The 15,155-nt window shown below is 39.6% G+C and overlaps 1 protein-coding gene across 1 annotated transcript in view; it reads left to right on the forward strand.

Annotated features, from left to right (window-relative positions):
• Positions 1-613: 613 nt before the first annotated feature.
• Positions 614-15,155, forward strand: part of LOC126369598 (uncharacterized) — a 149,851-nt gene continuing 135,309 nt past the window's right edge. The window contains exon 1 of the mRNA XM_050014083.1: positions 614-937. Coding sequence (XP_049870040.1) covers positions 907-937 — 31 coding nt within the window. The 5' untranslated portion in view covers positions 614-906. The remainder of the gene's footprint in view (positions 938-15,155) is intronic.

Raw genomic sequence — 15,155 nt, forward strand, 5'->3', positions numbered from 1 at the left:
GATGGGAATCCGGTCGTATCCGGCCGGATTGAAAATGACGCCGGATTGCAATCACTAATTGTCGCGCCGAGGGTACCTGTACCCCACTTAAAAAAATAATGACAATGTATTTTTCCAGTGTGCTAATGTTGTCTCTACTTACCTAAAAAGTACCTACGCTTTATTGATAGGCTTCAGCTTAGAGAATAAAAAGAACCAAAAACACATTAAAAATAAGATCAGATTAAAGTGATTAATAAACGGTCGTCTGCCAGTTGATTTGATTAAAATTAACGTCAATCACTCAGCACACTACATAGCGAACAAGGTGCATAAAATTCCTAAACAACAATTTTAATAAAAAGATAAAATACCTAGATTCTGCTGCTTCGATAAACTGTTGAAATTTGTCAAACGTCTAATTTATTTATTCATCATTATTACGTAGGTAACAAAATAGACCTACTGATACGATTCTATCCATGAATTTACCCTCAGCTTGGTGGTAATCGGCCGCAACTGGCAACACAACACTCATACGCAGCTCGCAGCGAGTGAAGCCTCCTCGCACGCACACATACACAGCCGCCATGTAAACACGTGCCTGCCTGCCAGTATACATACAGACAGTTGAATACCCGCCGGTCTACGAACAGGTAGTTTCTTACCGGTTACTACAAACGATCGAACGAAACGCTCACCTAAACGAACTATTTATTTAAAAAGCTCACAAACTTATTTAGTTACTTAAGTGATTATACAAATGTGTGCGCGAACGAGTTATGCGTCGTATTATTAAGCCCGTCATAAGTGCATAGCGGTATCAAGAAAACCAGATTTTAGTTCTCCATGTATTGAAAGTCGTATTCTGTTTGTTTGCCAAGAGAGTGGTGAAGTTGGGGTCGAATTTTATTGAAAAAGCCTTCTATGTCTCACCGGAATAACTCTAAAGTCAAAGGTGAGTGTTTCTAGTTTGTTATTGTAACGTTGAAACTTAACAGCTTAGTTTATCTGGTTGAAAGTTGTTCACAAAGTTATACCTACCAACTAAGGTGCATTCTAAAGCCTACAACTATGTTAAAAACTCGTTTTGACTGTCTGGATTTCGTTTTAAGTCAAAGCAACTTCGACCTAATGGTCGATTTAGGTCTAATGTTACCGGTGACAGATTTTTATTCTACTTGCGTCTCAATATTACTCATTGTCTCAGCCAAAGATCGCATAGGTAAATAACATTAACAACCCTTTATGTTCGAATAGTAGGTACCTATGTGAGACGTATTAAAGCCTACTGTTCAACAGATTAGTAGCCCTTTGTCTTGGTTTAAAAATCTAAAACAATATTTCCTAGAAACTTATCGCTATGGTGTTTTCAAAGGGTCCGGTCGGCCGATAGATAGTAGAGCGAGTCAGGTAGGTGATCTATCTATAGATTTGTTGTTAGTCATAAAGTTGGCCAGAATAACTGTTTACTGTAACTTATTTGCATGCACACCGTGTTGTATGAATCTACTATCTACTCTGAAGCTTTGGTAGGTAGGTAGGTACCTTCTACTATTCAACAGTTTAACCGTTCGTAGAGCAGAATACCTAATAGGTACCTACCTATCTTCTGCGGGGTTAAAAAGCCACATCAAAGCGATTCATCTAAAAAAGCAATGATATTTCAAAGCTAAGGTAGGTAATTGACATTTCTTGACATTGCGCACTTACTTTTATAATATAAAATTACCATTATCATATTGCGTACCTAGGTACCTATCTGGTATCACGGGAGTGCCCACGCCAAGACGAGCAAATTGTTTTTCACATAAATTGCTACAGGTAGTAAGTAAATTGCCTATAGGTATTGCTTATAGGTAGGTAAGTAGCCTCTTTAACCTCCTGGAGTGAAGAATAAACCAGAATGCGTTCGGTAGTCTACTGAGAGTCTGTGTCCTATCCTACCTATATGATAGACTATGTCTACATCTACCTATTTAGGTAGGTACCTATCTTATGTTATCCGATAGACATATACCTAGGTAGGCTACAAACAGAATAGAAATAAATTGAGTTTTATCTGTTTGTATAGCGCCTAGGTAACATAAACAGCCTATATATACATGTAGAGGCAAGTCCCACGCACAGGCCTCCTCTCAATCAACCGGAGAGGGTATAGAGCATACTCCACCACGCTGTTCTACTGCGTACATATTAGTGGAGGTGTATTTTTCACGGCTTAGAGCCGGGACCAACGGCATTAAAGCACCTACCTATCTAAAAGCACAAATAGTGACTGTAATATAATAATATCATCATCATCAGCCGTATGACGCCCACTGCTGGGCATAGGCCTCTCCCAAGGATCTCCACGACGATCGGTCCTGCGCTGCCCGCTAGGAACTCGTACCCAATAGGTAGAGACACAGATTAGAAAAAGAGCTTGTTTAACCCTTTCACGGACAGAGACCATGGGTCGTTGATGGTTCATAATAGATAATATGACACCTTGGAATCGGAACGTCATTAGACGTTCTGTCCTTGAAAGTGTTAACGTAGGTACTACCCACATGCATACATACATAAACTCACGCCCGAATACCCCAATGGGGTGGGCAGAGCCACAAGCAACAATATTTTTCTTTTAAAATGATCAATAGACTAGCTGTCGCGTATAGAGTGAGTGAATATTACCTAAATGCTTTATTTATCTGTTATTTAAGATATATCAGATACTTTTTGCTACTTTTACTATCATCAACGTACAGAATTATATTATATAATAATATATAAATCATTTATTCGTAATAAACATTACAGTCAAAACAAAAATACACATTATATAAAATAGACAATAACAATCTATCTATATAAATAATAACAAAAGTATGTGTTTTGCGAAACCTACACTTTATAATAGCGAAGCAAGCAGTACGTTAACCTACATACTACTTTTACACGCGAGTTAAACTCGATGACCGTACAAAATTCCGCGTTGCTTACCAATTACCATGGCAACGCTAATTGCTATCGAAACCCTATCTACTTAATTTGGGCTTTATAGTTCTTATTTTGAGGAGCTCGGTGGCGCAGCGGTAAACGCGCTCGGTCTGCGATTGTTGAAGTTAAGCAACTTTCCCAAAGGCCGGTCATAGGATGGGTGACCACAAAAAAAAGCTTTCATCTCGAGCCCGCGTGATGGTTTAAGGCCCGATCTCCCTATCCATCCATAGGGAATGTTACGTCACTTCCCTTTGGTTATCATTTAATAGTCACTCAATTGATTAATTTCATTTGCAACGAACTTCACATCGTGTATCCCCTCTCTAAAAGTTAGTTACTTCAAAATGGAATGGCAAGCAGCTCAGTCGTTCTACGATCGTCGTCGTGGTAACAAGTGATTATCATTATAGTGAAGATTGTGTGAATTATCTGTGTGCAAAAACGGAATAAAGAAGTGTCCTGCAAGTTACTCCTGGTTTCATTTGAAGCTACGTTATATCTCAGAAGTGGGATCCCATCGGCTCACAAACAGGTAAAGTACCTAATTGTTCTTTTTGTTGTTTTTTTTTTCTTTTTTTCTCCACACTTCTTGTTGCTATTGCACATTTCTTTTATTAACCTTTCGAAAGCCGGAACGCAAGTCTCAATATAAAATCTACTGTCTGGTATTTCGGCAGATGAGAGGTTAAGTATTTAAGACTAGTATAGAAAGAATAAATAAATGTTGAGGTTATGTGAAATGAGTTATTAACTAGTGAGAAGCTGAATTGCTCTCTGTAAATTATACGTGGATTGTGATCGGACCTCCCCTGTAGTCCTACAATGTGTTTTTTTTTGTACGGATCATGCGTAACATTTGGTCGGGGCGACTCCCCGATAATGTTACGGTATGAAAACTATATGTGGATTGTAGCATTTGATCGGGGCTACTCCCCTATAGTGCTACAATGTGCTTTTGTGCGGACCATACGTAACATTTGATCGGGGCGACTCCCCGATAGTGTTACGGTATGAAAAGTATATGTGGTTTGTAACATTTGATCGGGGCTACTCCCCTATATTGTTATAATGTGCTGTTTGTGCCGGACATTTGGTCGGGGCGACTCCCCAATAATATTGTGGTATTCTCAGGGTGACCGGATATACATTTTGGCAATATCAAAGAGGAAAAGCTCAGTTCACATGACCATTCCTATATTCCTTATAACGATAGAGGTGAAATTTCTTACGCTGTATTTTGCGATTCCTTACGAGGAAAAAGTAATTTAGTATTGTTTTATATTAGAGTTGACCTACAACTTATGAATAGTGATGTCCGAAAATTTGCATTCCAGGATGGATAATGAACAGAGTGAAGGTCCCTTGCTAAGGGAGGATCAAGGCCCCGGTCGAGTAGTACACACTCCACCTGCCTTGGCTACATTGGATCGACGCAAAAACATGCGGGGCGAGTCTGAAAGCCTGAGGCAGAGCCGCTTCGAAAGCGAACGTCGTAGTGAGCGCGCTACACCACATCGTAGCCAGCGTCGTAGTCGGTACCGGAGTGAACTACGACGTAAGACATGCAGCAAGCGTCACAATCGGTTCGACCTAGAACGTCGATGCGATCGAACAGGAGAAGGAAACTGCAACGAGCGCAGCCGTAGCCCACACCGTCCATGCAGCAACGAGAGTCATGACAGCAGTCGAGACCGGGGGAATGCGCTTAGTCGTGAGCGCAGTTGCCGTGGTAGGCGCAAGAGCCGCCGCCTGCGGAGCCGCAGCCTTAGCCGGGATCGCAGTCACCGCCGCAGCCACAGTCGCAGCCATAGCAGCAGTCGCACTCTACGGCGCCGAGGAAGGCGCCATAGCACGAGGCGCAGCACGCGTCGTCCCGAGCATCGGACATCATTGGGGTATGATAGACATAATTACTTATTAGAAACATTTATTGAAGCGATAAAAGGGATGAAACCTCCTGGTCAGCCTGAGAAATTTCCAGTCCTTAATAATGTCATTCCCGAATTCGACCCCATGTCAAAAGAACAAACTGTGTCTGCTTGGATCGCAAAAGTAGAAGAATGTAGGCAAATGTATGAATGGACGGAGAAGCAAACGATACACTACGCGATGCCTAAACTTGTAGGTATCGCCAAAACGTGGTATCAAGGTTTGCCGTCCTTTTTACATACTTGGGATGAATGGAAAGATACACTGACTGAATCGTTCCCTGATAATCAAAATTATGCGGAGTTGTTAACGGAGATGCTGAATAGGAAAGCACGTGCTGGAGAATCCTTAGAGCTTTATTATTATTCAAAGATTAACCTCCTTAATCGCTGCAAAATTAAGGGTAAGGAGGCCGTGGATTGCCTCATTTACGGAATAGAAGATAGAGGGATTCGGTTAAGTGCACAAGGGGCACAATTTACAGAACCGCAGCATGTTTTGAAATATTTCAAAACTGTAAAAAGTGGATCAGTTAGAGATTCTGACAATAAAAATGGTCGTGAGAAAGATAAACGTTCATATAATAATGGCCACAATAATAAACAGGGTTCCTCGGATCAAAACAAGATTACTTGTTTTAATTGCAATGAAGTCGGTCATCCCAGTTTTAGGTGCCCAAAACCAATAATAAAATGTACTCAATGCAATCGCATGGGCCACACAATGAGTAATTGTCCGCGGACCCAATTTAACGCTACGACTCCTAAAAACACGGGAACTAAGGAGAAAAGCGTAATGCAGGTAGCTTCCGATAATGACAAGAATATATACACTTTTCAGATTAAAGTAAATGATACCTCAATTTTGGCGCGTGTTGATCTTGGTAGTGATTCTACGTTAATAAGACTAAGCGATGCGACTAAAATTGGAATCGCCTGGAATACGTTCAATCTCCCAACTCTTCGTGGACTAGGAAATATTCCATATAAACCAGAAGGTAGAGCGGTGGTCAGCATAGATGTACAAGGAGTTATTGAGGAAAATGTCGAAGTTCTAATAGTAGCAGATCACCTGATTAATTTCCCGGTTCTTTTGGGACATACCTTTACCGAACGACCTAATATCAAAATTACTAAAACGCATGATGAGTTAGCTTTCTCGAATACCGATATAGAAGACGAAGAATCCAAGACGTGGCTGTTCTGTGATAGTAATACCCTTGTAAATACGCAAGAGACAAAAACTGTTCCTATTCGTTCCTCGTACGAGTTTACGGGAAACATTTATGTCACCGAATCGATCAGATGTCTCGGAAAGGCAAAGTATTACATATTACCTGGAGAAGTCGACATTATGGATGGTAGAGGGTATATACTTGTCCACAATCTAGGTGACGAGCCCGTCATGCTCGCTAAAGATACGCTTATAACTAGAAGAACTTCTCGTATTGGCAATGGCGCAACATCGACTCGTTCTAACACTATATCAATTCTAAATGTAAACATTGACAATGATATGGTTAATGCTGATATTGGTGAAGGTATTTCCATGCTTCATAAACAGCAATTGGAAAAGTTGCTCCATAATTACAAAGAATGTTTCTCAACCTCCCTCAAAGACCTCGGATTCACAACCGTGACTGAAATGGTAATAGAGTTAAAGGACTCTAATCCGGTGGTATATAGACCATACCGGCTGTCACACTCGGAACGTGAAGAGGTACGCCAAATGATTGCAGAAATGCTAGAATGCGGGATCATACGCGAGTCTTCTTCACCGTATGCCAGTCCTATAGTTATCGTTCAAAAGAAAACTGGTGAAAAGCGCCTTTGTGTTGATTATCGTGCTATTAATGCAAAAACAAAGCGCAATCATTACCCATTACCCCGTGTAGAAGACCTTTTGGATGAACTATCTGGACATGCCCTTTTTACATCTTTAGATTTGGCTTCGGGGTATTATCAAATACCTATAGCTGAAGAATCTTGCGAAAGGACTGCCTTTGTCCCACCCGACGGCCAGTTCGAATATACTAGGATGCCATTTGGGCTGGCTAATGCTCCGTCAGTCTTCCAAAGGGCTATGCATAAAATTCTGAGCAAAGCGAAAGTAAATTATGTTATCGTATACATGGATGATGTGCTCATACCAGCTCGTTCTTTTGAAGAGGCTTTAACGCGTCTTGAAGAGGTTTTGGGTCTTTTAAGGGACGGAGGCTTGACACTTAAACTAAAAAAATGTAAATTCATGTACGAAAAAATTGAGTTTTTGGGGTTTGAAATTAGCAAAGAAGGTGTCAAGCCTGGCTCTCAAAAGACTGAAGCCGTATCGCGATTTGCAGTACCACGAGATCAACGTGACGTTAGAAGATTTTTGGGGTTGGCAAGCTTCTTCAGATGATTCGTTAAGAATTTCGCTTTGATAGCTCAACCTTTGACCAGCCTTCTAAGGAAAGATTTTGTTTGGTGTTGGGGCGAAGCTCAAGATAAGGCTTTTGAGGCTTTAAAGGAGCAACTGGTCACCAGACCAGTACTGGCTCTGTATGATAGAACTTTAGAAACACAACTTCATACGGATGCGTCAAAATTGGGTGTTGCCGGGATACTCCTTCAAAAACACTGTAATCTTTGGAAGCCAGTGTCATATTATAGTCGCCAAACATCCGTCGATGAGCAAAGATATCATTCTTTTGAATTAGAGACGCTGGCGGTTATTGCTTCTCTTAACAGATTTAGAGTATATCTATTGGGTTTAAGGTTTAAAATTGTGACAGATTGTCACTCATTGCGTACTACTTTGACAAAACGTGACCTCGTGCCCAGGATTGCGCGTTGGTGGTTACAATTGCAAGAGTACGATTGTGAACTTGAGTATCGACCGGGCGAAAAGATGGCTCATGTAGATGCTTTAAGTAGGAGCCCTATAGATACACAGTTAGAACCCATATCCACAATAGATGTACTCAACGTGAGCTCCGAAGATTGGATTGCAACAGTTCAGGAGTCTGATGACGAGATATCTCGCATCAAAAGCATACTTACCGATCCTAAAACGACAGACATTGTTGACGTGCATAAGAATTTCAAACTAAAAAACGGGAAAGTTTTCAGAGTCCTAAACAATGAAAATCTGAGATGGGTTGTCCCTGCGGGTTCTCGCTGGCAGATTCTGAGAGCAAATCACGATGACGTGGGGCATTTTGGATTCGACAAAACACTGGAGCGAATTCGTGCTACATACTGGTTCCCCAAGATGCGCCGATTTATAAAAAAATATGTTATGTCGTGCCTTGAGTGTGCCCATCATAAGCTGCCCCCGGGAGCTCGACAGGGCGAGTTACACCCTATAGAGAAGGTGGACATACCTTTTCACACTGTACATGCGGATCATCTCGGGCCTTTTAATAAAAGCAAAAGACGCCACGTCTATATCCTGGTGATTATTGATGCTTTCACAAAATTTGTGAAGCTAGCGGCTGTGAAAACCACTAAATCTTCAGAGACCATCAAGGTCCTAAAAGAACTTATCAGTTGTTTTGGCACACCGACAAGGCTAATAACAGATCAGGGAAGTGGATTCACAAGCAAAAAGTTCAAGGCATATATCGCGTCCATTGGTATTAAGCACGTCTTAAACGCCGTCGCAACACCAAGAGCTAACGGCCAAGTTGAAAGATACAACAGAACAATTCTGGCCTCTCTCGGTGCGATGACACACGGCAAGGATCCAAGAAAATGGGACGAGTACCTTCCGGATGTTCAACTAGGTATAAATACTAGCGTTCATGACGTCACTAAGAAGACTCCTTGTGAGTTATTATTTGGACGTAGGATGATTAACCCTTCACAGGGCATTTTGAACGATGTTATTTCTGATACAGGTAATGGACTGATTGAAGGTAATATAAATGAAGTGCGATCAAATGCCAAAGCTCTGATCCAAAGACAAAGTGATGCGAGTAAAAAGAGATATGACAGTCACAGGAAGAAAGCCAAACAATATAAAGAAGGGGACTTAGTTAGAATAATGAGAATGATAACTACACCAGGTCAGTCTAAGAAACTAGAGGCAAAATTATGTGGACCTTATAGGATAATGAAGGCCCTACCTAACGACAGATACTTGATTGAGGATACACCTCTATCAAGAAAAGGACGAAGGTATGAGGCGATCTTTGCGGTGGATAAAATTCATCCATGGGTTACTTTTGAAGAATCACCTTCAAGTAGTGACTCCGATGATAACGAACGGAACAGCAATGAAACAGGTGTTGAAATTGTCTCTGATTGATTATCAGTTAAACTTCAACTGTAAACATGGTGATTTTAAATGTACTTAGTGATTTTGTGTGTAAAAATATAAATGTAACACAATAATAATATTTAGCGAATCAAAAGTTAAAATAAATATTAAGTGAATTATTAGTGAATGAAAATTATGAGTATATAGTCGATCAAGTGAATTACAGTGAAATTAAGTGAAAATCCAGATAGACGAATGGGTCAACATTACAGCAATGAAGCTGTGGTGTAGATCTATGCGTTTGTCGGGGGTTGCGTGTTGTGGGTATGATTGGTGTTGCAGCACCACCCAAGGAAAAGCAACACGTAACAATAAGTGAGTTACCAGGGCACGGTGAAGGAAGTAATCTTGTCCTGCTAAGATTATGGTAATTTTAATAATTAAAATTTTGTCAATTGTAATTATTTGTAAAAATGTTAAGTATATTTCAATCACGTGAAATTATTGTGATATTTTCATTTAGTATATATTTTTTTGGGTTGATATTATGTTTGCCAGTTGTTATAATTAACGAGGGGACTCGTTGGTTAACGGATGGCCGAGCTGTTACGTCACTTCCCTTTGGTTATCATTTAATAGTCACTCAATTGATTAATTTCATTTGCAACGAACTTCACATCGTGTATCCCCTCTCTAAAAGTTAGTTACTTCAAAATGGAATGGCAAGCAGCTCAGTCGTTCTACGATCGTCGTCGTGGTAACAAGTGATTATCATTATAGTGAAGATTGTGTGAATTATCTGTGTGCAAAAACGGAATAAAGAAGTGTCCTGCAAGTTACTCCTGGTTTCATTTGAAGCTACGTTATAGGAAGGCCCGTGCCCCAGCAGTGGGGACGTTAATGGGCTGATGATGATGAGTTCTTATTTTATTGTCACGTGTATTGCAATAGACTCCATTGTTTAGTGGTTACAGCATTGGGCTGACCATCTGGAAGTCTTTACTCATTTACATTGCTTACTATTTACAACAGGGGGGTTAAAATGGCCACATCAAAGCTATTCCTTTAAAAAAGCAATATTGCTATTTGACAGTTGTTTGCATTGCGCACTTACTTTTATATGCGCAGGTCGATAAGTTGATGTTAAGATAATTGAACTGTAAAATATATTAAGACCTTTCACTTTGCGCTAAATAGAGTTGCCAAATACCGACTGAATTGATTACGGAACCAAAATCAAAAAGTAAACTTGGCCCCACTCTGATATGCAATACAATACAATACTTTATTGATCACACAGGTAAACAAAAATACAGAAATAAAGAGCGCAATATGCATTAGTCGCCGATTCCAACCCCTACACTTGCATCAGTGAGTTATTAATTTATCATAAGTGCAGTTTTCACTAACACAGTTGGCTCGACCATTATAGACGGCGATACGGCTCACCATCTATCACGTAGGTCTAACAGAAAGGTCAATGACGTTTGGATTCTTAGACCATCTTGCGATGGATGTACCTCTGACTACCCCAATTGGGATATAGTGTGAGCTTATGTTATGCAGTAGGCTTTATTGGCTAATACACTTAGTAATAATCTTTTTCAGGCTTAGTAATAATTTCTTTCTTAGTAATAATCCCTTGATCGGAGATATTAATTTAATTATGTATTGGTGCTAATTCCTGTAAATACCATCTAATTTTATTTTAAGTTATATCTGTCATTTTCTTATCCGCCGAAAAGGAAAGGGACGGGTAATCGACAAGCATAAAATTTATGGAACACACGTCAATTTTAAGCACAAATCTAAACCAACCGTCTAAAAATTTTACATCCGTCAATAACCCGACACAGTTATGTAGACAGCACGTCAAACGGATTGCATACCAACGACGTACCTTTTGATTCACCCGGGTTATTCATTCATTCACTCATTCTTCCTAAAATTAAGAGCTGTGAATCATCCGTCCCTTTCCTTTTCGACGGATATGAAAATGACGGATATAACTTTAAATAAAATTAGGCGGTGTCTGCAGGAATCGGGGCCATTTAGGTACTTAACCTTACAAGAACTCGTACCGAATAGGTAGAGGCACAGATTAAAAAAGAGCTTGTTTAACGTAGGTACTACCCACATCCATACATACATAAACTCACGCCCGTATACCCCAACGGGGTGGGCAGAGCCACAAGCAACAATATTTTTCTTTTAAAATGATCAATAGACTAGCTGTCGCGTATAGAGTGAGTGAATATTACCTAAATGCTTTATTTATCTGTTATTTAGGATATATCAGATACTTTTTGCTACTTTTACTATCATCAACGTACAGAATTATATTATCACGTCTAATGCATTTTGATTTTCAATGCCTTTACACATGAGTCAGCCAAAGTCGACTTTGGCCAACCTTGTGAATAACTTCATTACAGCTACCACAAGACAATTTATATAATAATTTACATAGAAATTATGTGAACAACGTGTTGGTAATTTATGTGCATACATCGTGGACGTCGACAGTTTTTATATTATGTGATGCAAACAGATAGAAGATAATAATGGGCCAGTTTCCAACTAGTCAAATCAGTTACTTTTTACAAAACGTCAAAACACGAAATTACTATTTGTATGAAAAAGCAAACTGTGACGTCATAGAAAAACGTGATAAAGTCATACTTATTGTCCCATTTTTCTTGATTAAACTTCAAAAATAAGTTAAATAGAGAAAAGAAAACATTTTTTGACAGTTTTAGATCTGTCTTTATTTAGTAAGTAATTAAAATTTCATAATTTATCAATCAATCAATAATACTTTATTGCACAACGACATATACAAAGCATACACATATAACGACATATAAAACATACGAATAAAAACATAAGTACAATAGGCGGCCTTATTGCTAAATAGCAATTTCTGCCAGGCAACCTTAGGGTGAAAGAAGTTAATGCATTGGAGCACGGGCTGGTGCAATAAACATATATTATAATGACACGAACTATAATAAAAAGAAACATAAAATAAAATAAGAAAATAGTAATAATAAATAATATATATATACATACACATACATACATACACACATATACATTTATCTTTACCCAGGAAAATACCTAATTGTGAGATGCTAAGGTTGTTGGGCACTCAAACCGCAGATGAGTTGGCTTAGAGTTTGGCTCTCTGCTCTGACAAGAGCGTGGCTATTAAATTAATCATTCATTTATTCATAAAGTACAACCATCATCATCATCATCATCAATTTAAGAGCCACGCTCTTGTCGGTGTAGCATTTTCCATTCCAGTCTATCAAAGGCCAATTCCTTGACTTCCCTATAAGACACGACGTTAACCTTTTCTTTAATCTGTTCCATGTAAGCTCTTCTTGGTCTTCCCCTTCCTCTCTTTCCTTCTAGCTTTCCTTCTATGATGTTTTTAATGAATTCGTCGTGTCTTATTAGGTGTCCAATCATCTTGCCTCTTCTGTCCTCAATAATTCTCAGTATTTGTCTCTTTTCCCTTACTCTTACTAGCACTTCCTCATTTGTAACCCTTTCTGTCCAACTTATTCTTTCCATCCTCCTCCAACACCACATTTCAAAGGCCTCGAGTCTCTCTCTGTCCTTCTGTGTCAGTGTCCAAGTTTCACATCCATAGAGGGCTATAAAGTACAACCACATCACATATATTAAAACATTTTTACATTTACAAGGTTACGGTTTTGTGATTAAAATATATGACAATTACGGCGTACATAACTTATACAATAAGGGTATTTAAGTATTTAATAATAAAGTAAAATTAAAAATTTAAAATTACACAGCAAACTTAAAAATTAGAGAAATATAAGTATAAGTAAATACATCATGATGACATACATTAATAATATGATGAATTCATTATCCGTTCAGTAGGTATATAAGCTGGTAAAACATATGAAACTTTATGCCTTGATATATCACAACCATAATTATTGACAATCCTTTGCAATGATGAATGAAGAAATGACAGAACAATGGCCCGTACTCCGATACATTGTGTCGTAAGTCCAACCAGACATGTAGTAGGTACATATATACCCGACAAATCTAAAGCACTTTTCTCAATAACTCTCCAGGCTCTATCTATCACGCTGGTCTAACACAAAGCTCTGGTAAGTGGTTCCGATTACAAACTTATTTCCGAAACAATAGTACGGGACCCTCGGTACGCAAGTTAGACTCGCTCTTGATCGGCTGTTAGTTACAAGAGCGTGGCTCTTAAATTAGTGATGATGATCTCCTAATTCCCAGTCTATCAAAGAAGTAGTCTTCGTTATGTAGTAACTCCCTAAACGATTTGCAGGTTGCATCATTCAATTGAGTACTACTTACGTGATAGCTAGTGCTCCCCCGACTGGCTTGCATCATTTGACATCAAGTTTTAATCACGATGTTATTTCTGATCTTAATATGTTCATCTTTCGCATTAGGAAATAGACGGTAATGGTTCTCGACACGAGCTCGAAACCACTGCATTCGACTTTAGAGGTTGATTTGATTTCATGTTTGGCTCATAGCTATCATAGGCTACTTGACAACTTAGTCAAATGAGATACTTTTTACGAAACGTCAAAACGAAAGTTTTCTTTGGAGTGTGTATGGAAATACTGTCCTGTGACGTCATCAAAAATAGCAGTCAAACGTCGTACTCATTATTACTTAATTTATAAATAAAATTCGAAAATAAGTCGATAAGTAAAATGAGATTGTTTTTTGATCAACTTAGACTGGCTTCTATTTCTAGATTGGCATTTTATAATTTATTTTTGACCCAGTCAAATACACGTCTTTGTACACGTGCGGTTTGTGGATCAGCTTTACGAAGCGTATATACAGTGACCTGAGAGTGCAATACAACAATGCGTTCAGGGCGCTGCTGGGGCTGTCGCGACGCTGTAGCGCCTCCGGTATGTTCTGCGAGCCGCGTGTAGACGACTTCCACGCGATCATGCGTAAGCGCTGTGCGTCTCTGTTGCGCCGTGCGCGTGCCAGCCCCAACACCATCATGAGCGCATTGGTGGACCGGTACGACTCGCCGCTGCTGAACCGCTGGGTGCGATTGCACGCTGTTACATAGCTGCCCGCGGCTTCGGTGATTCGGGCCGGTCTCTTGTGTTTTATTTTTATGTTGTTCGTCTTTCGAATCTGTTACTAACACTAGGTTAAGCTTTTTGTTACTAACTAAATATGGACTAGTTTCCGAAATAAATATTTTGAATTTGAATTTGAAATACCCTATTGATATTACGAGTCGTGGCTTCCAGTGTTTGCATTATTTTTAATTTCCCACGATACTGTATCGTCATGGATCATCAAATATCCTCGAGTGACTCATGTTTGCCAATCGGAATGACCACCAGAGAAGGTACTCGATTTTTCTTAGAAGTGCCATAATTTATGCACTTGATATTATTATTAGTCAGAAACCAGATCGTAACACATGACAGAGAAAATGTACACGCTGCTCACGCTTGAAATCCCCAACGGGGTAGACATAGACCAACATAACATGACACATCATCACTCAATTATACTCGAAAGCAGGCAGAGGTTTTTTTTAACTTTGATGGGTTTGCTCTTGGCCCCAGACCTGCCCGAAGGCATTGACGAGGCCTAAGATGAAGCTCGCTCGCCCAGAAGGTACCTGTTCACGCTGGCCTTGAAAGCACCCGGGTTATATGCATTCGGAAATACAGAATACGGCAAAGAATTCCATTCCCTAGCAGTGCGCATAATGAAAGACGGTGCGAAGCGCTTTGTGCGAAATCCTCGCCAGCTATGTTTAAATCCCATTTGATGATGATGATGTCCTCCCAAACGTATCCGTCGACGGCGACACCCTTAGCTAGTGTTAACCTGGGCTCTTGCATGGGCGCAAGCGTCACTAGCAAAACCGAATTTGGTTTTGAAAGTCCTGTTGCAAGAAGCACAATACAGAGTCCCACTTGAGTTATAAGTGTAGTTTAGGAGGGCTT

The sequence above is a fragment of the Pectinophora gossypiella genome, chromosome 9 (genome assembly GCF_024362695.1).
Source record: "Pectinophora gossypiella chromosome 9, ilPecGoss1.1, whole genome shotgun sequence".
Classification (NCBI taxonomy): domain Eukaryota; kingdom Metazoa; phylum Arthropoda; class Insecta; order Lepidoptera; family Gelechiidae; genus Pectinophora; species Pectinophora gossypiella.